Source organism: Pelodiscus sinensis, chromosome 9 (assembly GCF_052426305.1).
Source record: "Pelodiscus sinensis isolate ZL-2025 chromosome 9, ASM5242630v1, whole genome shotgun sequence".
NCBI classification, from domain to species: Eukaryota; Metazoa; Chordata; order Testudines; family Trionychidae; genus Pelodiscus; species Pelodiscus sinensis.
Window position 1 is genome coordinate 15,096,054 of NC_143060.1, and position 26,073 is coordinate 15,122,126.

Here is a 26,073-nt window from a genome sequence, read left to right on the forward strand (position 1 = left end):
GAAGGCAGCAATAGATATAGTTGGGCTTGTTGGCCAGGTGACCTGGACAGGGAAGAAATACATCCTGGTAGCAGTGGATTTGGAGATCCTTTTTTCTTGTTTTATGGGAACAAGTACATAACTTTTCCTTAGTCACTTTCTTCACACCTGTCATGCTTTTATAGACTTCTATCATATCCCCATAGTCATCTCTTTTCCAAGCTGGAAACTCTTATTAATCTCTCCTCTTATGCAGCCATCACATATACCTAATCATTTTTGCTTTTCTGAACTTTTTCCAGTGCCAAGATATCTTTTTTGAGGTGAGGTGACTAAATCTGCATGCAGTAATCAAGATGTGGGCGTACCATGGATTTATATAGAGGCAATAATATATTCTCAGACTTATTTTCTATCCCTTTTTAAAATGATTCCTAACATTCTGTTTGCTTTTTTGACTGCGGCTGTACATGGAGTGGATATTTTCAGAGAATTATCCACAGTAACTCCAAGATCTCTCTCTTGAGTTGTAATAGCTAAGTTAGTCCCTATCATTTTATACATCGAGTTAGGATTATGTTTTCCAATGTACATTATTTTGCATTTATCAGCATTAAAATTCATCTGCCATTTGTTGCCCAGTCACCTAGTTTTCTGAAATCCTTTTGAAGCTTTAACAGGCTGCTTTGGACTTAAGTATCTTGAGCAGTTTACTATCACCTGCGAGTTTTGCCACTTCAGTTGTTTACCCCTATCAATAGATCATTTATTAATATATTGAATAGGAACGTTCCCAGTAAGGACCCCATGGGACAACACTAGTTACCTCTTCTCATTCTGAAAACTGACAATTTATTCCTACTCTTTGTTTCCTGTCTTTTTAACCAGTTATCTATCCATGAGAGTATCTTCCCTCTCATCCTATGACAGCTTATTTTGCGTAAGAGCCTTCAAGCTATGTCTACACAGTGGAGCTATTTCAGGATAAATTCTGGTATCCCAAAATTGCTACTCCAGCATCCCTGTAACCTCATTTCATGAGGGTTAAGGGATTTGTCGAAATGGTGTTTTATTTCAAAATAACCTCGAAATAAAGTATGCAATTTTTGTAGCGCAAATTGAGCAGCTTATTTCAAGGCAAGGGTGCTCTGTAGATGCACCCTTGAAAAGGGACCTTGTCAAAGAATTCCTGGAAATGTAAGCACACTAGATCCACTGGCTCCCCCTTGTCCACATGCTTGTTGACCCCTGAAAAGATTTCTAGTAGATTGAGAAGGCATTATTTCCCTTTATAGAAACCATGTTGAATTTTCCCCCAACAAAATCAATGTGTCTGAGAATTCTGTTCTTTACTATAGTTTCAACCAATTTGCCCTGTATTGAAGTTAGACTTATTGGCCTATACAGGCAGTCCCCGAGTTACGCGGATCCGACTTATGTCGGATCCGCAGTTACGAACAGGGCTTTTCTCGCCCCGGTGGATGGGAGCGGCGGGACGCCCAGATGCGCCACGGTCCGCCGCCCCCGTCCTCTGGGGTGAGAAAAGCTGCTCCCCGTCTCCCTGGTCTGCAGGGAGACGGGGAGCAAAGCCTTGGAGCACGCCTGCAGTGGGACAGCCCGGGTGCGCTTGAGCTGTCCCCCTGCGGGCGTGCTCTGCGGCTTTGCTCCCCGTCTCCCGACCAGCAGACCAGGGAGATGGGAAGCAAAGCCTCGGAGCACGCCCGCAGTAGGACAGCCACGGCGCGCCTGGGCTGTCCCGCTGCGGGCGTGCTCCAAGGCTTTGCTCCGCGTCTCCCAGGTCAGCAGACCAGGGAGACGGAGCAAAGCCATGGAGGACTTGGGCGCAGATTCAGCCGCGGTTGAAACTGATCAGTTTCAGCAGCGGCTGATGCCAGTTCTGACTTACATACAGATTCAACTTAAGAACAAACCTACAGTCCCTATCTTGTACGTAACCCGGGGACTGCCTGTAATATACAGGGTCCCCTCTTGAGCCCCTTTTAAAAATTGGTGTCACATTAGCTATCCTCCATTTATTTGATTCAAAAGATGATTTACAAACCACAGTTAATTGTTCCATAATTTCACATTGGAGTTCTTTCAGAACCCTTGGGTGAATGCCGTCTGGTCCTACTACTGTTCAATTTATCAATTTGTTCCAAAAACTCTTCTAATGTCACCTCAATCTGGGACAGTTCCTCAGATTTATCACCTGAAAAGAATAGCTCAGGTTTGTGAGTCTCCCTCACATCATCAGTCATGAAAACCAATGCAAAGAATTCATTTAGTTTCTCTGCAATGGCCTTATCATCCTTGGGCACTCCTTTAGCATTTCGATCGTCCAGTTGCTTATCAGGCTTCCCGCTTTTGATTTACCTTAAAAAATTGCTATTACTTTTTGAGGTTTTGACTAGCTGTTGTTCACATTTCTTTCTGGCCAACTAATTAATTTAATTTTTAAATTCGTGGTATCCCTTTAAGTTGAGGCTCTATTATGGTGTCTTTGAAAACTGTCCATGTATCTTCACTTTTGGCACTGTACCTTTTAATTTCTGTTTAACTAACCTCCTCATTTTTGTGTAATGCCCCTTTCTGAAATTAAATGCCATAGAATTGGTCTGCTGTGATGTTTTCCCCACCATAGAGATGTTAAATTTCATTATATTATGGTCACTATTTCCAAGCAATCTAGCTATATTGACCTCTTGGACCAGATCCTGTGCTTCAGTTAGGACTAAATCAAGAATTGCCTCTCTCTTGTGGGTTCCAGAACCAGCTGCTCCAAGAAGCAGTCGTTTAAGGTGTCAAGAAACTTTATATCTGGACCGCTTCCTGAGATGATGTGTACCCAGTCAATATGGGGATAGCTGAAATCTAGTGACGTCAATAGCTATACACCAGAATTTACAACTGTACAAGAAAGCAGGGCGGGGTGGGAGTGGAGAATCCTGTTATCTCTGGCCTTATTTTCATTTTTGCTAAGCCCTTTACTAATTCCATAGTTGGCTGCAGAAATATTTATTTATTCCTAAATAATTAAAAATATTTTCTTTACTGGTGAATTTGTACAGAAGATTTGTTTTTACTATTAAATATTTAATCAAAATCATTTTGGATATGAAGTTCTTGTTAGTTGGCCAATTTCTTTGCCTTTTTTTTAAATTGTGTTTTAGTACAGATACAGAACTTTGCTACAGCCTGCCAAGTTTAAGGGGAGTAAATGCATTGGCCATCTTTGGGACGAAGCTGCATGCCAACCTTCAGAAACATGTACAGCCAGTCAACAGTGTGGCAATGATTTTCAGTGTCAGGAGACAGGTGAGTGAAATGCTGTCGGGAAAAACAGCAAATGAAGTTTGGTCCTGAATGAGGATACAATAATGAGAGCACTGGACCAGTTCTTTAGTAGGTGAAAATTCTCTACCTAGAATATACTCTCAAAATGCACCACATTTTCTCCTCATGGTAAGGGAAGAGGATATGTTGTATGAGTCCCTCTATGAGAAGCATCATGGGAGATGTAATCTGTCCGCATTTCAGACATTGGCTTAATCATAACTTCCCTCATTTCAGGTGTTTGGATTTTCAGTGAAAAATTAAAATGGTTGGAAAATTGATAAAATGATCATGAAAGCTGTTTTGTCAACAACAAAAAACTGTTAAAAAACAGTTTTGACAGAAAGTTATTCTACCTGCACTAGCTACAGTAGAATCAAGAGAACAGGTGGCTGTCCCCGCAAGAGTAGGTTACATCAGTATAGTTTTTACTTAGAACACAATAGTGCATGGTTCTGCTTTCTAATCTAGATGGTATTATATACATTATGAAATCTGGGTACCACACAGAAGGCCAGATCTTCAGCTGGTGTGAGTAAGCCAAGTCAGTGGTGCCACACCAATTTACCACAGCTGCAGATATGGCCTTTCATTTTCAATGGCACAAGTGTTCTCAAGTTGTGCCTCCTCTGGACATCCATTTGCCTGAGGAAGGAGAGGCTGGACTTGCGTCAGGAGCACTAAATCCACAGCTGCCTCATTAGACTGAACACAAATTGTAGAGATGATTAAGATGTGCCGATACACTTTAGGTCGCTGCATTAAACGCCACCTGCTATGTAATGGAGAGCCAGACTGTAGAGATGGGTCTGATGAAGATAACTGTGAGGATGAAGATATTGAAAGCCTCTGTAAAAATCTACAGCCAATTCCTGGATCAGAGAAAGCAGTCCAAGGGTGAGTCATTAATCTATATTTGCTGTTCTTTCAGTCAGGCCAGGATTACATTTTTATGTTGCTCTTATTCAGTGGGAGCTTCTTTTGTCTATGAGTTGACCTCTCGCAGTATGCATGGTACTACACAAAAAAGAGGAAGCCAGTATTGTCCCAAGGACCGTACAGTCTAAATGGTGCAGCCGCAAGCAACAAGGGAGCCAGCGTGCCATAGCAGACAGGGCACTGGACTCTGAGTCAACAGACCAGGCCTCTGATCCAGGGTCTGCATCTGACTCCCTCTGTGACCTTGAATGAGTCACTGACCCGCTCTGGGCACATCTGCACTGCAATTAAACTTGTGGCTCAGGCTACAAGGCTGTTTAATTGCAGTGTTGAGATTTGTGCTGGGGCACGTGCTGGATCCTGGACTCTGCTTCCTGTCAGGGTCTTAGAGCCCAGCTGGATGCACTGCCATTAAACAGGCCTATAGCCTGAGTTAACTGACCCAGACCACCCAGGCCTGCTGACAGGATGTGCAAAGTAGCAATTGCCCAGAGACCTGGCCATTCAAAGGAATCTGGAATCCCAGGGCCTTTTAAACTGCTGCAGGAGTGCCAATGTGCCACTCTGAGCAGCTTTGACAGCTGGGGAGGGGAGCCCAACAAGATGGTCCCAGTAGGTTGATTGCCCTCAGCCCTTCTTAGGGCACAAAGCTGCTCCCCACCTTGCCACAGCATCCGCAGTGGCTGTTGGCCCCGCGGGGCCAGCTGCTGACATTCAGGGTGTATCTAGACTACATCCCTTTTTCAGTGAAGGGATGTAAATTAGGCACATTGATATTGCAAATGAAGCCAGGATATGAATATCCCGCGCTTCATTTGCATGGCAGTCGCTGCTTTTTTTCAAAACGGGGCTTTGTCAAAGAAAAAAAACCCCAACCCCCCCCGGCAGTTTAGATGGGGATCTTTCGAAAATAAAACCATTTTTCAAAAGATCCTGTACTCTTCAACTGCCAACATCGAAACTGACGGGTTTTTTTCCAAAAAGCCCCGTTTCGAAAAAAAGTGTTGGCCGCCATCATGCAAATGAAGTGCGGGAAATTCAAATCCCGGCTTCATTTGCAATATCGACGTGCCTAATTTACATCCCTTTACCGAAAAAGGGATGTAGTCTAGACACACTCTCAGTTGCAGTGTACATGTGCCCTCCACATTTCTATTTTCCCCTCAGGGGTAATAATAATTCCCCTCCTTTGTAATGCTCTGTTAAGCTATCTATCTTTCTCTGTTTAGCTAAAGTAATAAAGGATGTGAAATAAAACATTTTTAATAAAAAGCCTGATTGCTTCATCCTCTTAGACGAATACAGAACATTGTTTCAGAGTATTTAGGGCCCGTCCACATGGCACCTACTTGCAGGTGGCACCTTAGACAGGTATCACAGGCAAACTTGCCATGATGGCATCCTTTTTTGCAAAAATATCATAAGCTTAGCCTATGTGAAAGAGAACAAGATATACAGTATGACAATCATTTAAGCTTGATCCATTTGCTCAATCCAAAGTTGCAGAAGTTGGCAGAAAGATTTCCAGTGAGTTAATTTTTTTTTGAAGAAGCCCTAAGAATCTATCTAAAGCTTATCACATATTTGTTTTGTTTTAATTGTCATAGACTTCTGTAATGTATATTTCCCTCTGTAAAACACACAGAAGTAAGAGTGTTTGAAAATCTCCTTTAAGAACAAAATCTTAGTATGGGGGATTATTCTGATGGCCACTTAAAATGCTACTTACATTTCAGGCCACCAAGTTAGCAAAAAAAAAAAAAAAAAGGGAGGGGGAAGATATTGAGAGATGAACATCTAAAATGCTCAGGGAGTGGGAGGAAATGACTTATACAGAAAGACTAAGTGAACCTACTATGAATAGTTTGACTAAGTGAGAGCAGTCCATAAATATACGGAGAGTATTAACACCCAAGGTGAAACAGATAAATGGGAGAACAAGTAAGAGAAAAGTGGTGAAATTCAGAAACAGAACATTTACTTTGAATATTAGGAAAAACTTTGTGACGGTGAGATGGATTAGGAGGCTATAAAATGGTTTCTTCAGCGATTTGAAAGAAGCTCCATAACTTGGGGCATTTTTATAACTTGACTTGACCAAACACTAGAAAATGAACTATAGAGAATCATCTTGTATTGGAAAACAAATGGTCTGGATACTTTAATTAGGGTCTTCCATCTCTAACTTATGATTCTACAATACTGTCTTTGAAATAACGTCTCTCATTTTTAGTCAGCGAGAAAAATCAATTTAGTTCCCACGGGACAGAACAAAGATGGAGAGGTGTGGATTCAAACCCTCCCATCTATGAAATCGAAGATCCTCAGTCATTTCAGTCCAAAGCAATACACAGTCTAGTGTCTGAGAACAAACTGTATGTAAAGCCAAAGACAGGGAGAAAAGAAACGGTATCCGTTTTTTGTAATAGCAAAAAAAGCAATCGTTAATTTCTGGATGATGTCTCTTTTCATTAAAGATACAATGTTCTGACACAAGAAGAAAAGCAATTTATATATGATCCTAAGTATTATGGAGGCCAGTGTGAGTATGTTTACAATGGAGAATGGCGGGAACTGAAGTATGACGCTGCATGTGAACATTTGTACTATGGGGACGATGAGAAATATTTTAGAAAACCCTACAATTTCCATGTATATCAATTTCTAGTAAGTATTTAAGATGTTAATTTAGCAACATTTTCTCACTAGGGACTGATGTTTGCCTTGGAGATGTTATGAAGATTTCCCAAGGATATATATTACAGTTATTTGCAGCAGTATAAAGATTATTGAAGACCTACTTTCATGGATGAGCAGCCTCATATGTTTTGTGGCTGTTATGGGAGTGTGCCATTTGATATAAGAAATTGCTAGGACAATTACATATATTCTGGGTCTGGTACTCCACTCAAAAAGATCTTCTACAATTCTTTCCATAAACCCCACCTTGTCCAACAGTCCCCAAAACAAGTCTTCTAGTTTGCAATAAGGATTTGTCCAGAACAGTTATTTTTAAAGCACACACCTGCACACATGGAGGAACCAATGTGATCCTTGCAGTATTGCCCAAGCAATCTGGTTAAGTGGGCAAGGCACCAAACAGAGGTTTTGCTCCCAGCTCAGCTATTGACAAGCTGTGTGACCTTAGATATGTCGTGTCACCTCTCTGTGCGGGGTGGGGAGGTGGTAAATGGGGATGATGATACTTGCTCACTTTTGAAGTGTTTTGAGAGCAGTCATCTGCATGACAACATTGGCCATAGAATTGTTAAGGCATATTCATCCCCCTGCTTTGTCTGCATAATGCTAGAGGTTTAACACTCCACCAATCCCACTGGGAGTTTCCTATCCTGCAAGTAAAGTCAGCACTGCAATGGCTAGCAGCTACCGTGCTTTGACCACTGCTTATCGTAATCTCTCTGTTAACTTGTGCACCTTCTGACAGATTGTTGAACCCACTTGTGACCTATCGTCTTTTTCTTATACTTCTGGGGACAGGGAATGTTGCAGTTTTTAGATTGTGTGATCACATCATTTATTTTCCACAGGATGGAAAATTCAATGCACAGGTTGGACAGTGCTCACATAAACACCTATTCAGTATTTTGCATTTGCTCCTTGTTCAGTCTGTACCCACATCCTGGAGGGGCTTATTCATTGCATACCGCTCTGAAAAAATTATTACAGGTTGAACCTTTCTAATCCAGAACTCTCTGGTCCAGAAGCATCCATCATCCAGAATGATTTTAGCTAGCCAGACGGCCACTTTTCATGGGTGTGGCCAAGTTTCCCATGATCCCATAAAGTTTGTTTACAGACACCAGTTCTGGCTCTCAGTGTTCTGTGCTGCTGTTAGCTCTAATGTACCTCTAAATGTCCTCTAACAGCCCAGTAAGCAGTGGAAGTGTTGGTAATGCTGCTAGACAATATTGACCTCCTGTGATCCAGAAAATTATCTGGTTCGGCACCAGTCAGGTCCCAAGGGTGCCGAACTAGAGAGGCTCAACCTGCATTAATTTCCTCATGAACTTTTCTGTAAAACTCATCTCTACAGTATGAGTGCTTCAAAGACATCCATTAATTGGTCTTCACAACGTCCCTGTGCTGGGGTTGAGGTTCTCAGATCAAGATGTACAGATTTTGGGTACCCAATTTGAGAAGATGAGGACCCCATTTTTGAGTGTCCTGAGCATGGCAGAGAAGTTCATGTGTTCAAAGCACAGAGTCCATGGACTTCAGTTGCAGCTGTGAGTTCTCAACACTACTCACCCTTCCCTCTGGTTCCTAACACCAGTCTCCTTGTTCTGCCAATCCCAGTCTTCCCCCTCCGCCAAGTTCGACATCCAATTTCAATGCCCCCCACCCTCTTCCTGTTTCCCTCACTAGCTCCCAGTCTAGGGTGACCATATTTCCCAAAGGGAAAACAGGACACCCCCAACCATAGCCTGAACCCCCTCACCTTTTACAATGCTCTTGCCCTGTTGCTGGAATGCTGCCTCTCTTAGCAACCTTACCTCCCCTCTCTGAGGGGCATATGGGACATATCGTCACCCTACCCAAGTCCCAGTATCTTTGCCTAGCTAGTCTTCCCCATTCACCCCTCCGGCTATCAAGTCCCAGCTTCCCTTTCTGCTGCCAGTTGCCATTTCCTTGCCCAACCAGTCCCAGTTTCTCTCCCTTCAGGATGTCTTTTCCCAATCTGCTCATTTCCCTGCTCCTCAGTCCAGCTTTTGACCACCCTGTATTCAGATCTGACAGCTTTCCCCTCCACACTGCCTGGGTGCCAGCACTGAGAGTCTAAGAGAGGTTCCCTCTCTGAATTCCAGTGCCCAGCCTAGAGCAGAACTTAATAGCAAAATTTCATCTGAGCCCCTGTAGCCCCAGGATGAACCCTGTTCACCACGCTGAGAGAATGGTGCACACTCACCAAGGTCAGCAAGGGGAGCTGTTGTGGGCTTGAGCATACTCACTGAGTACGGAATCTTCAGAGATTTTAGTTGCTAAAAATATAAACAATCTAAACAAACGTGTGAACAGTAATTTTTCAAAGATTGATAGCTAAGTCAAATGTAGCCCAATTTGGCAAAAAGTACATCCCTAATACAAAACCCACCACCATGCCAAATTTCGAGCCACTGCTCTCCAGTATAGGGGCACTAAAGTTGTACAAATAATATTTTTATTGTGGGCAAAAAAAATTAAAAATGTATTTTCCCCTAACCTTATTCCCAGAAACAGCTGGATCATTTTGATTATTTTTTTTCCAGAAAATATCCAGCTTGAGTTAGGCACCACCTTGGAAAATTTCAGCCAAAACTTAAAGTTTGGCAAAAAGTTACAAGCAACTGAAAACAGGATTGGCCGCATTACCTTACCACTGACTTCAGTTGGGGTAGGATTAGATACTTACCAAGAGACAGCAATGGGAGTAAAGAAGGAAGGTAATTTCTTCAAAAGTAATGCCTCTTTGTTTCATTTCAGGCTCATGCTGATTCTGGATTCTCCTCTGAGTTTTACGAAGATGTGAAGGATTTAATTGATGCCATAAAAAGAGATAATTCCAGACAGTATGGCTTTACCTTTGGAATAGGCTTTGCTGATTTTCCTATTCACCTTCAGCTGGGTTTCAGTTTATCATATGGGAAAGGATCCCTGAAGAATTTCACAGAATATGATGAGAAGGTAACAAAACAATGGTGCATGTGTTCTCTGAGTCATGCTTTGTTGCATTGCACAATTTCAGCATAACTTGTTAGTCTATTCTCTTATTTGCATGTTTTTAAACAATAGTAAGTGTACCTTGATTTGTTCATGTAATTGCAAATGTGTGATCATTAGTAATCTTGTTTGTTGTTCTTATTACATTTAAGCAAACAGAATCATTATAATGGGAATAAAATTGAATTTCACAGTATAGGGACACATGTCTTCTTGTCCCTTCCTCTTTCTTGGGTATATTAAGTATATAAATGAACCCTTAAAGTGGTAAAGAGGGAGGGGAAAATATCAAGATGTTCATCAACACAGCTGTCCTCAGAGGATGAGTTCCAGCGGAAAATAATCTTGTTCCATTTAATACAAACTACAGTATGACGACAAACTAAGCTTCTGTAGTATCAGAGATTCAAAGTATCTTAGTAAACAAATAGTACTAAACGGAAGGCTTTTAGCCAAAAATTTACACCATGGCTAAATATGTGGTGGCTCCCATTTAGTTTTAATAATATTCATGGTAACATTTTATATTTATACTGTGCCTGTTGCTTACTTTTCTCTTGGTATGTGACAAGGAACGATAACAGAATTATTTTGATGGTGTCCTAGCTGAAGTGATTTCACAATTGCTGTAAGATGGCACCACTAAAGTAACTAGATCCTCCTCATCTAGAGTCATACATTGTATAAAAAAAAAAATAAAAAAAAAGTCCTGATGTGGTATCCTCAGAAAATGACTTGTTAGAAGGGCTGTCACAAGTTTCACCCACTGCACATCCTATTGGTTGTCCCAGAGAGAAGGTCCACCAGTCTGCACTCTCATTCCTGTGGGTGTCTTCCACTATCTTGTCTCCTTCTGCTGCACTGCTCACTCCGGGTATGCCTACCCTTGCAACCTACTTCGGAATAGGACTGCAAATGTAGGCATTCGGAATTGCAAATCAAGCCCGGGATTTAAATATCCCGCGCTTGATTTGCATCTTCCCGGCCGGGCGCCATTTTTGAAATTTACAAGCCCGGAATAACTGCCCGTGTCTACACGCAGCAGTGAAACGGGCATTCGAAATAAAGCCCTATTTCGAACTACCTGTTATTCCTCCTGCAATGAGGTTTAAGAGGTAGTTCGAAATAGGGCTTTATTTCGAACGCCCGTTTCATTACCGCGTGTAGACGTGGGCAGTTATTCCGGGCTTGTACACTTAAAAAATGGCACCCAGCTGGGAAGATGCAAATCAAGCACGGGATATTTAAATCCCGAGCTTGATCTGCAATTCTGAATGCCTACGTTTGCAGCCCTATTCTGAAATAGGCTGCAAGTGTAGACATACCCTCCCAGATCCATAACTTCCTTTTTGTGGCTTGGCCCTCCAACCAGGACCAGGCCTGCTGCCCGGGGGTGGGGGCAATCGGTGCAACAGTCCTGCCTCCCAGTGATTCAAAAGGGCCCAGGGCTGGATCCTTGGGCAGTGCAGAGGGCTGGCGGGGAGAGGGAGGTGCAGCCCAGTTCAGGCAGTGCTGAGGGTTGGCTGTCCTCATCCCCACCCCTTCTGCTGAGGCCCCGCCCCTTCTGGGAGGACAGATCTGGCTGGCCCAGTCCTGCCTGGTCCCACCCTGCCCTCCTTGCTCATACCCCAGCAAGTATGTCAGCCCCCTTGGCTAGGTCACTGAAGTCCCTCCCTTCCAGGGAATTCAAAAGCATTCCATACTCTGCTGTCAGGGTGACATCTCCAACACCTTGTGCCACTACCCAGTGGTGGGTAGGGGAACCCAGGTCTGCCTTCTACACTGGGTTCCAGCTAGGGACCCTATAACATGCAGCCAAAGCCTATATCTCCTTAATCCTCACTGCTATTTCCATGGGTTTGCCAGCTTCTTAAGTCCCTTCACTCAGGGAGTGACAACAGCCTGCTTTCCAACCACCAGATACCCTGGGACCCAGAGATTAAAAAGGGCCAGAGTTCCACACCATGTGCTTCATGTGGCTCTGAGGGGCTGCACAGGTTCTCCATCGCTGGGTAAAGGGAAGCTGTCGAGTAAAGTCAGGCCACCTAGTTTATGTTTTTCAAACCAATATACTTTAACAGAGCCTAAGCCCAATAGCAATTTAAAAAAAATTGGAAAGCGTTTCTATTTCTTAAACATATAAACATTCTCTGGAAGCATTTGCAACTCCATTATTGGAACACTAGGGTAGGACTTAGGAGGCAGCACCACTATTGACTAAAAAGAGGTATAACCTAACGTGAAACTCACAGGCCACCTTTCATTGTCTAAGCTGAGAGAAATGCAAAAGTGAACAAATAGCCTAAACAGTGAAACATCAGCTAAGGCATGTCTACATTATGGCGAAGATTTACCCTCCGGGGGTCAGTCTCCTACTGTTCGAATTAGCAGGTATAGCGTATACCCCCAAATTGAATGCTAAGGGCAGTCCCTGCCGGCGTCCTGTACTCCTCGTTCTATGCTCCCATCATCTTCCCACAGTGTAGACACTGCAGCAGCTCGGCTTAAAGTAAGCCGAATCCAGCTACACATTTTGCATAACTGGATGGCATACCCTAAGCCAACCTGCCTGGTCTAGTGTAGGCCATGTCTTAGATTTCCAATAGTCGAAGGAATCATTTGTAATACAGGAAAGGAGCAGGGCATCTGCTTGAAGGGGGAACTATCACAAAGAACTTATTCCAATGTCATGTACAGAGTAAATGTCGCATCCTGGCACCACTGAACGCACCGCACCGGAGCTTGAAGAGGTTTCCATCTTCCAGGATTTGCTGTTGGATTCAATGTCTTAGCAAGGCTACTATACTCATTTTTCCAGGATCACTGCCCAAGTGATCAAAAACCCTCTCCAAAATGATGCGGCTGCTTTAATACATCATGTAGTAGCTGTATTTTTAGTTTCCTTCTTGTTTTTGGATCCTTTAGGGGACACTTGAGTCATAGTTGAGGATCAGGCTTAGACAATGTTCCTTGAAGGGCTCCTAGAGTGGTGTACAGCCACTGAAGGCTTATACCACTGCTGGGCAATGTGGACTCAGATATTTCTCAAGGAAGAGGCCTGTCTCCCTTTTAACTGCTGTTTTGCTTCATTTGCAGAATATAGGATTCATTAGAGGCATAACAAAGGTACAGACAGCTCGTTTCAAAATGCGACGGGAGAACCTTGTTCTGGATGAAGACATGCTTCAGTCTCTCATGGAGCTCCCAGAAAGCTACCACTATGGAATGTATGCCAAATTCATTAATGACTACGGAACCCACTTCATGACGTCTGGGACTATGGGAGGCATCTTTGAATATATCCTTGTCGTTAACAAAAATGAAATGAGTAGAAAAGGTTAGCATAACACTACACGTTCCGTGTTCATTGTTTTATAATCTAATTCTCCCCTCTGATTGTTTAATATTATACATTGTTAGAATTAATGGCTGGGGTCCTCCTTGTTCATCTGTCCAAGCCTGGAGCAATAATACTGTCACTGCAATAGCGGTATGTACCACCGGGTGACACATATAGCCATTTCCCAATTGGCATTTCCTACTCCTGATCAATCTACCTACATCAAATTCCTCCTCCCTACTGCTTATGGGACTAGCTGCCATACTATGCATATACAGAGCCTCTTACACTGACTTTCCCTAGTTTGCCTTCTCATAGAGCAAGTTAGCAGCTTCTGAGAAGCATTTGGGCCTTTTGGGTTTGGAGTGCAAAGTGTCTAAAATAGCTCACAGTGTCTAAAATTAAGCATCCCAAGTTAGTGCTTTTGCATCAGGATTCTTGGTTTCAGTACATTTCATAGATGAGTTAAGTATAATGAGTCAGATTCTGCAGCAGGTGTCACTTGGCATCGGTCTATTGGCTTAGAAGGAGTTACAGTAGCTAATGTTCTATCCCTAAGTCTTGTTTAAAGCAGTACAGGGCCGGCTTTAGGCCGATTCCCCCAAATCAGGCCCCGCGCCTAAAAGGGCCCCGTGCTCTAACGCCAGAGGGCCCCGTGCCCTAAACCCGGAAGTGTGCCAGGCGCGCTGCGGGAGGGGGAGTCAGCCCCGGAGGAGGAGCGCGAAAGTTTCTGTGCACCATGGGAAGGGGAGTTGGCCCATGGGTTTGGCTGGGGATTTAAAGGGGCTGTGAGTTGTTAGTTGTTAGTTCTTTTTTTTTTGCTCAACCAAAATTTGGTTCGAATTGGGCCCCGCACTTCCTAAAGCCGGCCCTGAAGCAGTAGATTCCCTTTTGATCACTAGGAAGCCTCTGTGAAGTTAAACTGGAGGTTCTGTAGGTTAGGTTATTTATCCTTTACTCTGTGGTAAGGTGTTAAATAAACCAGTAAATGCTTCTCACGGTTAGGTTGTAGATCCCGTCCAGCTTATTCATTGTACAGGGAATCTAGGCAGCTTTTCCATTTACTGTTAATCTTAAGAGCAGTATGGCTGCTAGATGGGATGCACCAGCCCAATGGTCTGGAACTCATCTCCAATGCATTTAATGGGCCTCTCTCAGGAAGAGGAGAACTCTCTCCAAAGAATGAGGTATTCTGTGACAGTGCATCTGAAAAGATGTGACCTTTCTGGTTTTTTTTTTTTAATTTCATGATTAGGACTTCATTTTTTAATGGGCCAAACCAGAACCACAAGTCCAAACATCCTCATTCTTTGGGGGATAGCTTCTAAATTCAGACCCAACAAGAATCCAAATTTTGCAGCTCTAATTATGTACCAGAAGCGGAACTGTCGGTTATCTTTTGCATGACACATGCTCAAACAAACAAGTATATTCTGTGGGGATGAAACCAGAGGAAAGTCTCTAGTAAAGCAGCTTGTGCTACTTTTTTAATCAAAGTTTCTCTTGTCTGTAATTAGTAATTTAGGCAGAAATCTGGATTTCTCCAGTACTCTTTCTTGACTATATCATTCTCCTTTAGCTTACATGCTATGGCCCTGCATTCTTTCCACCAGATAATTTTGCAACCGGTTAGTGTCTTGTGTTATCTGCATCTAAGCTACCCAAAGATGAACCTGTTATTTTCACATCCTTTTTGTTCTCCTTGGCTTAATTATGGAAAGATAGGCCAATCCTGGAGAAAAGTTTGTTTATCTATAAAGAGATTTGGTACAGAATGGATTTCATGTCCATATTCAGAAGCCTAAAGACTTAATAACTGGCTGTCTGAGAACAAAACAACTGCAGCCACATATCCAAAGGAAAGAATGACACTATCACTCATACCTCAACAACCAGTGCAGGCCTCAATCATACTGCTAGTGAGACCCAGTCTAAAAACCAAGCTGTCCTCTGAGAGGGTCATTATGAGCAACACAGACACAGGTGTATCAGAAATGACTCCCGAAGGACATTCTCTTCACACTGGTGGAAGAAATTATAGCTTTGATTATACTTGCTAGCACTGAGAGCAAGAAAGAAGGCATTACATGGACAAATCAAGATACACATTCAAAACAAACAAATACCGTCGAGTTTAAGTAGTGCATTGTACTTGGCCTTACATCTGCCATTTTACACTAGAAGGCTTGTAATCTTAGGAGTGACAGAGATCTGCTTAGGCCAGCTTTTAACCAGTGAAGATGTGCAGGGCTGCATGTCCATTATGTTTCTGTATTCTGTAACGTATCCTTTGCTGTTTGACTTGCATGCACATCAGTTGCTGGGGAGTTGAAACAAAGATTCTTCTAACCTAAGAATGAGAATGCAGAACAAGTTAGTCCTTTGGTACACTCACACAACAGTTAGTGAAGATGCAAAGTCATCTACAGGGTGAGAGATACCACAGTCCTTACACATCCAGTGATACCTTAGTCATTGTGGCAGCGTATGCACTCCCTGTCACTGGGGTGCCTATATTCTGGGGTGTGGACACCGCCTCCTCGGCCACAAGGCAGCTGTCTGTCTCTACAGTCTGTAGAACATCCCTTGCCTCAGGGTAACCACAAGTCTATAAGCAGCGAGCAGTGTGGCCCAATGGCCAGAGTTATACACCCCCTTGATCCAGGACAATGTGGCCTACTAGCCAGAGTCAGCAAATAGCCTTCAGTTCAGGATAGTATTGCCTACTGGACAGAGTCAATAAATAGCCCTTAGTCTAGGGCAGTGTCACCTACTAGCCAGAGTCAGTACAGATGCCCTGGTTGTGGGACCCAGGCCTACCCTGCTCCATCAGGTCCCAACCCAGAGGCCTGTGAGCATCAGAACTGTCTGCCACTCCCTCGGCGGGGAATCCAGATGGAACACGCCGAGTATACCTGGGTGGGGGAGGCTGCTCAGGTACCTCCCTAAGTTACTTCCTACGGCTTCGGTCGGACCAGCATCCCATGTGGTAGCTGGGTCTTCTGGTTCTCTGGCAGCAGCTTCTGCCTGGAACTCCACAGGGATTGCGTTGTGGCCATCTCCTGGGTCTCCAGTTCCCACCATCAGAGTTACTGGCTGCAGCAGTTCAGGAACTTCAGGGTCCTTCTCCTTTGAGGTCCTTCTCCTTTGGTGGCCAGCCCAGGCTGAGCTTTTCCCCATGCTGGCCAATGGGGAGAGCTGCTCAATAAACAGCAAGCTAGTGCCTAAACTGAGGGCTGCTGTGAACCTCTGAGGTAAATTAATCCACCTGAAAGCACAGGCCTCACTAAGGTTAAGAAGGAACTTTGTCACAATACCTATACATATTCAATGCCCAGAGTCGAGCACTGGGAGTATTACAAAAGTGTGTGTCCTTATTATTGGAAACACTCTGCATCCTCAGCTCCTTGAAGAGTGAATGACAAAGAGGTAACCAAGGTCTTGGCGAGGAAGACTTTAAGAAGCAGACTGCCAAGTTAAAAGAAAGGATTAATCAACAGCAGCTGGACAGGGGCTATTATTTTACTTTATCTTGTGCTTACTGTATATCTGAGATGAGATTTACTGCTACAAGGTGCCCTATTTTAGAAATGAGGGATGTTAGAGTTCTGCAAGAGACAAAAATGTGCCCCAGAAGAGAGATAATTTTCATTCTAATGTAGGATACTTGTATAATTTCCATCTATAGTGGATACCATTAAAAACTCAACATTTATCAACTGAGACAGCATTATATCCCATAGGGGAAGAAACTGCAGAGTCTCAGATACCACCATGTGGTAATAATTGGTATGTGTTGATGGTTAAAGAGTGACTACTATATGTCATTGTAATATAGGCATCTCTATCCTAAAATGTAAGTCGGGGCTTATAGTGTGCCATGCATGGATACTGGACAGATTTCCTGTTGAATGAAGAAAGTCTCCTCACTCTGTTACGTGGTTTGTGCGCTCTATGAATCAGTGCCTTGCCTGCTGTAAATCAGTACAGCGCCACTGTAATCAGGTGAATTTATACTGGTTGAAGACTTGGCCCTGGCACTTTCTTTAAAAAAAAAAAATCACTAAAATGTGAACGACACTGATCTGCATAAAATTGCATTAACTAATAATACAATTGGTTTGTGCTAAGCATGACAAAGCTATACCCCAATAGTAGTGTGCAGTTTAGAACAAAGATAAAAATCCCACTGAAATGGAAATTAGCCTGAACAAAACTGAGAACAAATGATGGAGAGTATCAGAATAAGGCACCTTGTGACTCATGCCACCAATATTTTTTATTCCTTCTTTTTAAAAATATATTATTATTTTTTATTACGCAGCTGAATCGTTGTGCAATTCATTAATAGTGATGACAACATTTAGGAGAGATGCAGCCAGCACAGAATAGTCTGGAAAGAACCGTTATATTTTATGATTAATTCAAAATGCAGCAATAAATCTCATGACCAGAACATACTCAACTATCTGCAAATTACATCAGATGATAAACAATGATTGTTTCCCCCTCCTCCAAAGAGCCAATACTTTGTATGACCACCCTTTTGCAGCAATAACCACTTTAATATTTATCAAGACAGGATCTACAGTTTGTGCTACAACCAATTGCAAATTGTATTGACAGACCTTTGCTAAACATAATTACTCAGCAGGAGCCATGGTGAATCTATTAATCAGAGCGTATCTCAACTTTAATTTTATGGCACTTCACCGCTGAGCTGAGCAATCATTCATGTTGCTTGGGGTGAATGAATTTTATCCATTTCTGTTTACAACAGGTGAATATTTTAGCTCATGTAACTGAATGCTGGATGTTTACTCTTTCGCAGGGCCCAGGCTTACAATTCAATGAGCCCCCTCGATTCCCCCTGAAGTAAATGAGAAATGAAGTTTCAGACGTGCTCTGCCTCCTATCAACTTCAATAGAAGTTCAGGGGGCAGACTGCCTCACTTGAGGTGCTTAGCATCTCACATGTTGAGGGGCTATTCTTGCAAAAGGCAACCAAGTGACAGATGCTGTGGAAAAAGCTGAAGTACTCAGTGCTTTTTTGCCTCTGTCTTCACTGGGAAGGTCAGCTCGCAGACTGCTGCAGCAGCATAATATGGGGAGGAGGCGAGCAGCCCTCAGTGAGAGCAGGTTAAGGACTGCTTAGAAAAGCTGGACATGCACAAGTCCAAGGAACTGGATCTAACGCATCAGAGGGTGCTGAGAAAGTTGGCTGATGTAATTGCAGAGCCATTGGCCATTATCTTTGAAAAGCTGTGGTAGTTGGGGGAGATCCCAGATGACTGGAAAAAGGCAAATGCAGGGCCAGTCTTTAAAAAAGGGAAGGAGAGGGATCCAGGGAACCACCAGTGAACCTCATCTAAGTCCCTGGAAAAATCATGGAGGAGGTCCTCAAGGAATCTATTTTGAAACACTTGGAGGAGAAGAAGGTGATCAGGGACAGTCAAGAAGGATTCACCAAGGGCAAGTCATGCCTGATCAACCTAATCGCCTTCTTTGATGAAATAACTGGTTCTGTGGATAAAGGGAAAATAGTGGACGTGATATACCTTGACATTAGCAAAGCTTTTGATGCAGTCTCCCATAGTATCCTGGCCAGCTGGTTAAGAAGTTGGCTTGGCTGAATGGACTATAAAGTGGACAGAAAACTGGCTAGATCATCAATCTCAATGGGTAACGATCAATAGGCTGATGTCTAGTAGACAGCTAGTATCAAGCAGAGTACCCCAGGCGTTAGTCCTGGGGCTGATTTTGTTCAACATCTTCAGTTATGATCTGGACGATGGGATGGATTGAACCCTCGGCAAGTTTGTGAATGACACTAAGCTGGAAGAGAAGTAAATATGTCTAGGGGGAGGGGAAGTATAGTGTCCAGAATGATCTAGACAAATTGGAGGATTGATCCAAAGGAAATCTGATGAGGTTCAACAAGGACGAGTACAGAGTCCTGCACTTGGGACTGAAGAATCCCAAGCATTGTTACAGGCTGGGGACCAACTGGCTAAGGGCTAATCTGCAGAAAAGGATCAGGGGAAGAGAGTAGATAAGAAGCGGGATACAGTTTGCCCTTGTTGCCAAGAGGATAATGGCATATTGGGCTGCATTAGTATGAGCATTGCCAGCAGATGAAGGGAAATGAATATTCTCCTCTATTAGGCCTCAGTGAGGCCACATCTAGACTATTGTGTCCAATTCTGGCCCCCAAAATCAGAAGGGATGTAGACAAATTGGAGAGGGTCCAGTTGATGGCAATGAAAACCATTAGGGGGCTGGGGCACATGACTTATTAAAACTACAGAAGAGAAAAATAAGGGGGATTTAATAGCAGCCTATTACTCTGCTTTCAGGAAACCACCTTATGATTTCATTTCTCTTTTCTTCAGCTTGTTCATAGGATTCTGGTTACAGGTTGAATCTCCCTAGGGTCCGGCAACGTCCGTGGTCCAGCAGGACCATGGATGTTGCTGGACCAGAGAACCCCAGCTACGGAGCTTGGGAGTGGCCAGGAGTGGAATTGGTCTGGCGGGTTGGCAGCCCACAGGACCAGTGCCCTGGGGGCAGGGAGCCTGGCTGGCAGCCCGCAGAGCCAGGGGCCAGGAGCAGAGCCGACAGCCTACAGGGCCAAGCGTCCCAGAGTGGCTGCCGTGGCGCACGGGGCCAAGAGGCTGGGAGCAGGGTCCTAAGAATGGCTGCTACCCCAGGCCAGGCCAGGCATCTGGGAACAAAGTCTTGCGGGCAGGGCAAGCAGCCCATGTTGCTGAGAACAGGACTGGCAACCAATGGCTCTGGGCAACCAGGAACAGAGGAGACAAGCAGGTGGGCTGGGGTCAGCACTCTAGCTGGGGTCAGTAGCCAGGAGGGGAGCCGGAGAACCCAGAGGCCTGGCCTCCCCTGGTCTGGCAAATTCCCTTATTCAGGACTGCTCAGGTCCTGCGGGTGCTGGACCAGGGAGGCCCAGCCTGCAACCTGTATCTATTTTTTACAATTCATAGAACAGTTAATGGAAATGAGGGATGTGACCATGCAGTAGCCCCTCTTGGTTACACGCACCCCCTCCCTCCACTGCCTCTGATACAGAGGCAGGGAGGTGGGAGCCAATGTGCAGGGGGTGCTGGCTTTTAGCTTGTCTTCTACCCCTGCCTCTCACAAAGGCAGGGATAGAGCGGGGAGCCACTCCCCTCCACCCCCGCACTGCTGCCTCTGATACAGAGGCAGCAGCACAAGGTGGGGAAGCAGGCAGGAGCAGGTATGTACAGGGAGCCGACTTCCTCAGAGCTGCCTTCCCCCACATGCTGCTGGCTCTCACAGAGGCAGCAGCGTGGGGAGGGGCAGACGGGAAACAGTACTGGGCTCCCCGCGAGCACAAGCTCCCACCTTCCTCCCCCCCCCCCCACTCCATGTGTAAATGTGAATTCACTGAAAATCTCACTGGGTACACATTTACACAAAAACACATTTTAACATCACTAATGGAAATACAACCGCATGCAATAAACCTTCAGTGATTTTCAATGGATAAATTATTGATCAATTTTTTTGTAGTTTCTATTCTAGCCAGTCACTTTATCTCACTAAATAACTCATGCAAATTGGCCCAAATACGACTGTAATTCTGTGGCAGCTTTTTTGGGTACTGAGGATTTTTTTCAGCATCCATTCAGTAACGTTTTATAAAACATTATCTGCTGGCCAAAATATATGGGGCCAGTACATCAGCTGGTTACTTAAGCTATGTGAATTTACATCAGCTCAGCTTTTGACAAATGTATTCTAGAAAATCATATTTGGCTAAGGCCAAACTCCTCTAAAAAGGCTAAAGCTGTCTACAATACTCTCTTTTGACCCTCTGTCTAATTATGCAGCTAATACACTAGTGTCAGTGTGCGGATGATTAAGCATTATATTGTGATGTATGTACCAGATACTCAGTTGCTGAAAATTGGCATAGGTCTATTGACTTTAATTGTGTCCACATAGATTAACTCCAGATTTGAAGCTGGGTCATACTGGAAACAGAACAGAATGTGACAAGTGAAGAGACTTCCTAGATTTGAGATTTTTCACCCTCTTTTTTTAGAAGAATATCTTTTGGGGGCAATTATTTTTTCCCGTCAGATGTAATGATTTCTGCTATACCCCAGCCATATATTTGGCTTCCACACAAGAACAACAGAGATCTTCAAAATCCATTTCTCAGCTATCACAATACTTTCTTGGCTTCCTCAAATATGCCACATCTCTGTACAAATATTTTATTGCTTGATGTATCCATAAGAACTGCTGAGAAAAATAATGCCATTCTCCCCAATTATTACACTGACTATTGTTTGTCTGTTTTGTTTTGTTTTACAGCCATTACATCTGAAACAGTAAGTTCCTGTTTTGGACTATCAGCAGGCCTCATATTCCAAAAGGAAGGAGTAGATATATCAGCAGGACTAGCATATGAAAAGTGTAAGGCGGAAGGATTCCTGAAGACTGGTATGATGCCTGAAAAGGCAACACAAAATATATTTATCTTACTGGTAAATCTTTAGCTGAATTTATCACTGATGTGAGTGGGTCAAACTGCATTTTTGGAGTTCAGTGGTGAGTCTGGCCTATTACCCATTACCAATAGCAGATTTCTGACTAACCGTGGATCTGGATGTACAAGTGGGTAGTTAGGTTATGGTTTAAAGTAGGGATGGGTGAAGCTCAAGGAGTTTCATGAACTGCTCAAAATGAATGTTGGGTGGTAGTGTTCACAAAACTAATTCAGATCCACAAACCAGTTTCCTGGTTATTCAAACTTGTGTTTTTTCAAGAAAAATTCAATGTAATCAGTACCTAATAGATAAATAATGAGTTTTGGGGTTTGACCGATTCCCTGTCCACAACCTCAAAAGCTAGGCTAGTACAAGTGGGCACTCTACATCGTGGGTCATGCTCCTGAGAAAATGTAAATCATCAATGGAGCCACGCTGATTTACACCAGCTGAGGAACTGCCCCATGTGTTTATTTTCACTATTCTCACAGGGAGTTACAATATTATATTTACTACGGGTTGAACCTCTCTCATCCAGCATTTTCTGGTCCAACAACATCCGTGGTCCAGCATGATTTTAGTTAGTCCACTATCCTGAGTGTGGCCAAGTTTCCCACAGTCCCATGAAGTTTGTTGACAGCCAAATTCCCCAGTCCTCAAGGGTGAAATTTCCCCTCACTCCCTTAGTGTCCAGGGAACGGGATGAAAAGCAAGCTGCATCCTGGAGAGCATAGCTGCTGCTCCCCTACCCTCCCAAAATTCTGCCCTTGCCAGTCCTGGCTTTCAGTATTTTGTGCTGTTACTGAGTTCTAATTAACCCGTAAATGTCTTCTAAGAGCCCAGTAAGCAGTGGAAGTGTTGATAATACTTCTAGACAATGTTGAGCTTCCATGGCTCAGCAAATTCTCTGGTTTAGCACCGGTCAGGTCCTGAGGGTGCTGGAGCAGAGAGGTTCAACTTGTAGTACTCCAAATCAGAATACTAAGGCAAAAGAGTAAAAAAAAAAAACATTTCAATTTGAAAATATTTTGTTTGGACAATTTTGAATTGAAACAATTCCTGACATTCTCAAAGTATTTCATTGCGGGGGGAAAGGGGGAGCATGAGGCACCCAAACTACAACTCCCAGGAGACATCATTGCATCAGTGTGATTTAAGGTAGAACTAAGCCAAAATTGTATATTTTGTTTCAATACACGAAACCAAAATATTTTCATTGCGATCAAGCTGACCCAAAATAAATTATTTCATTGCAGTTTTTCCAAAGGAAAATTTAATTTTTCCCATTGTGGCAAGACTTAGCACTTTGATGATGGTGAGGTTTGGGGTAAATCACTCCCACTCTAGGCAGAGTTTGTCTTCCCCTTCTGTGTTTAATTGTCTATATTTTCAGGGTAGGTGTCAGGGTAAATCTAAGGAATGCACCTGTACCAACCAAAAAAGAAAAAAAAGTACAAACACAAGAACAAAGGCAACGTGCCCTCTAATCTTTTCCATCCATGTGCGGAATAATTTTATGTGCACCAAGGTGTGTGTGAATGTGCACCACCAGCAGGAACACAAACCTAGCAGTGAGCACTTTGCTAGTCAGCTGGGTGGTACTGGAATCTCTCCTGTGTGGTTGCACACCTTACAGGGAACACTGAACAAAGGGGGATATCCTTCCCTGCTCCCACACTGGGAGGGATGTTGTCTTGTTATTTGCCTTGGGATGTCAGTCCTTCCCCTAAACAGGCACTCTGTTTGGGTTGTTTCCCCTGTGGGGAAGAGAACTCCTTGCTGCCACTCTCCCTGCAACAGCCTCTCTTCTCCTTAGGGGTTTTAAAAGGTATCGGGAAGCTCTGAATGGCACTTAGGAGTTCCTCACTGGCCTTCTCAGCTTGTAGAAAAAAAGGCTTTTATCAGTCTAGGGCTTCCACCACTTTCTTGCCACCCAGCCTGACTTTGTCATCCCACGTAAAATTTCAATTTTGCAGAAAATGCTTTTTCTATAGAAAACGCATTTCAGTGGAACATTCCCCACTAGCTGCAATTTCCTCCATAGAATGTTTCTCTCTCCCAGTCTATGTCCTCCACTGTCTGTTTGATTTTTCCTCCCCTACATCTTCCAGTATCTCATTTAGACTCAGGGCACCTGATTACTATTTCCTGATAATGTGCTGTGTGACCTTGGGCAAGACTCTTTGCCTCTCCACAAAAAATGTCTAGGGGGAAAATGGTACTTAACGAGATTTGTAAAGCATGCTGCGATCTACAGAGGAAAAGTGTGATACGCGTGACAAGTATTGCTATTATTGTATATGGACTGGGGAGCACAAAAGCCATCTTTGCCCCACATTCTCAGTCTGGTGTATTTATCAGACCCATGAGAAGATCAGAACCATGAAGTTTGGAGGTTCTTTAACTCCTACATCCCCATGATTATAGCACCTAGAACAGGGGAGGCGACAGGATTTCTGGGTCCTTGGGCAATGTTGGGGGGGGGGGGGTGAAGCAGCTCTGTGCTCCCAGGGCCTTGGGTGGAAGGGGCAAGGCTGGGCAGTCAGCCCCCTGCACCAGCCTGATGGCCTAGTGCCTCCCTGCCAGCCCTCAGAACTCGCTGAAGTGCGCGGCACAGGGCACTGGAATGCGCTGCCCAACACGCTGGTGTGGTGATCCTAAAGGGCTTGGGGGCTCCGGCTGCTGGGAGCCCTGTGCCCCTTAGAATCTCTGGGACCCGTGGCAGTTGCTCTCTTTCAGGCCCCTTCCCCTGTCAGCCTGATCTAGAATGCTTAACGCATCAGCTGCATCTTGTAATAAAGGGGAAGGCTGTTTAGGGCTTGCTCCAAAAGCTCATTGAAGTCAATGGCAACTCTCCCCTTGACTGTCATGGTGCAGGATCAGGGCCAGACTGGGAGCAAGCGGCCATTGAGTGAGTTGCACTGTTTCTACTGTGCCACTAAATGTGTGGCAATGGTTACGAATCCATGTCATTCAACTTTCCAGATGAAAAATCCAATAGTGCGTTAGTGGAAGATATTATTCCTCGGATCCAAGGTGGAGATGTCAGTTCAAGTGGAGGGCTTATGAACATTTGGAATGCCAATCTGTATCGTCGCTGGGGAAGGTCATTGAAATATAATCCTGCTGTTATTGATTTTGAGGTAAGACTTTTTGCAGTTGAAGAAACACCCATCGCTATGAGGAATGAAAGGGTAGTAGACCAGATCGTTCATATTTTCATTGTGATCCCATCATAGAACAAGATTAAATGTTTTGGGCCGCTGATCTGGTAACCTCTCAGACATGCCACAATGGGGAGGGCATTTCTTAGCAACCCCTCCAAGGTGAGATAGACAAGAAGCTTGATGCTGGCTTAGTGCAGCATTTACTTTTGATGTGGCCGCCTGCACAACTGAACAGCTTCCCGAGGAATGGTTTTCAGGGGTCACAGAGTCACTCTTATTCTCACTACTGAAATCTGTGTTCTCCCAGTTAAATAGGGAACTGAAAACCGACTTGAAAACGTAGAATCCTCCCCAGCATAGCCACACTGCAGTTGCTAATAGAGTTCACTGGCTGTACTACTGAATGCACCCCATGCAATCCAATGTGGGGCATACAGACAATTTATAGGTCCACTGCTCATGCTCACAATCTTCTGCACTCCAACAGACAGACTTACTTCTATGAAGTGGGATATTGCAGAACTTGGCTTCAAGATAATTCTTGTCTTGGCTTCTTGTGCTGTTTACCCTTCCATATCATGGAGGTAGGCACTATATAAATATCAAAATAGATAGCTAGTTCCTCTGGGATTTTGACAACCTGTGGCCATGGAGCAGGATTCAGTATTTTGCTCTTCAGGATGAGACAAAGAGCAAGGAGAGAACAGAATTTTCTAGTTAGAGTTAAAGATGTTTTATTAGTTAGATTGTACTGCTGGGGCATGATCAATTATTTTTATATCTCTGCCTTTCATATTGTTTCCTTTCAATCAGCTGGGTAACCTTAAAAAAAAGTCCATGCTAAAATTAAAACTGCCTACAAAAAACAAATGTAAAATACCTAAAAATTTAAAAAAAGGCTCAGATGGATTTACCTTGAATTCAGTTCTGGATTAATCACTGCAATAGTTTTGCATGCAGCTCAGGACCTCTAATTCTCAAGAGTATTAGCAAGTACTTATCTCCTAGTAGCTATAAGTAATAATATAAAATGGTTCATCAGCAAGAGTGCTAGATT

General features: G+C 43.7%; 1 protein-coding gene across 2 annotated transcripts in view; it reads left to right on the forward strand.

Annotated features, from left to right (window-relative positions):
* The window catches only part of C8A (complement C8 alpha chain), a 43,542-nt gene that overhangs the window by 7,202 nt on the left and 10,267 nt on the right, over positions 1–26,073 (forward strand). For both annotated transcript variants that reach the window (XM_014578783.4, XM_006133494.5), the window contains exons 3-9: positions 3,153–3,297; positions 4,068–4,212; positions 6,732–6,921; positions 9,736–9,936; positions 13,069–13,309; positions 21,674–21,802; positions 24,835–24,992. In XM_014578783.4, coding sequence (XP_014434269.3) covers positions 3,153–3,297; positions 4,068–4,212; positions 6,732–6,921; positions 9,736–9,936; positions 13,069–13,309; positions 21,674–21,802; positions 24,835–24,992 — 1,209 coding nt within the window. The remainder of the gene's footprint in view (positions 1–3,152; positions 3,298–4,067; positions 4,213–6,731; positions 6,922–9,735; positions 9,937–13,068; positions 13,310–21,673; positions 21,803–24,834; positions 24,993–26,073) is intronic.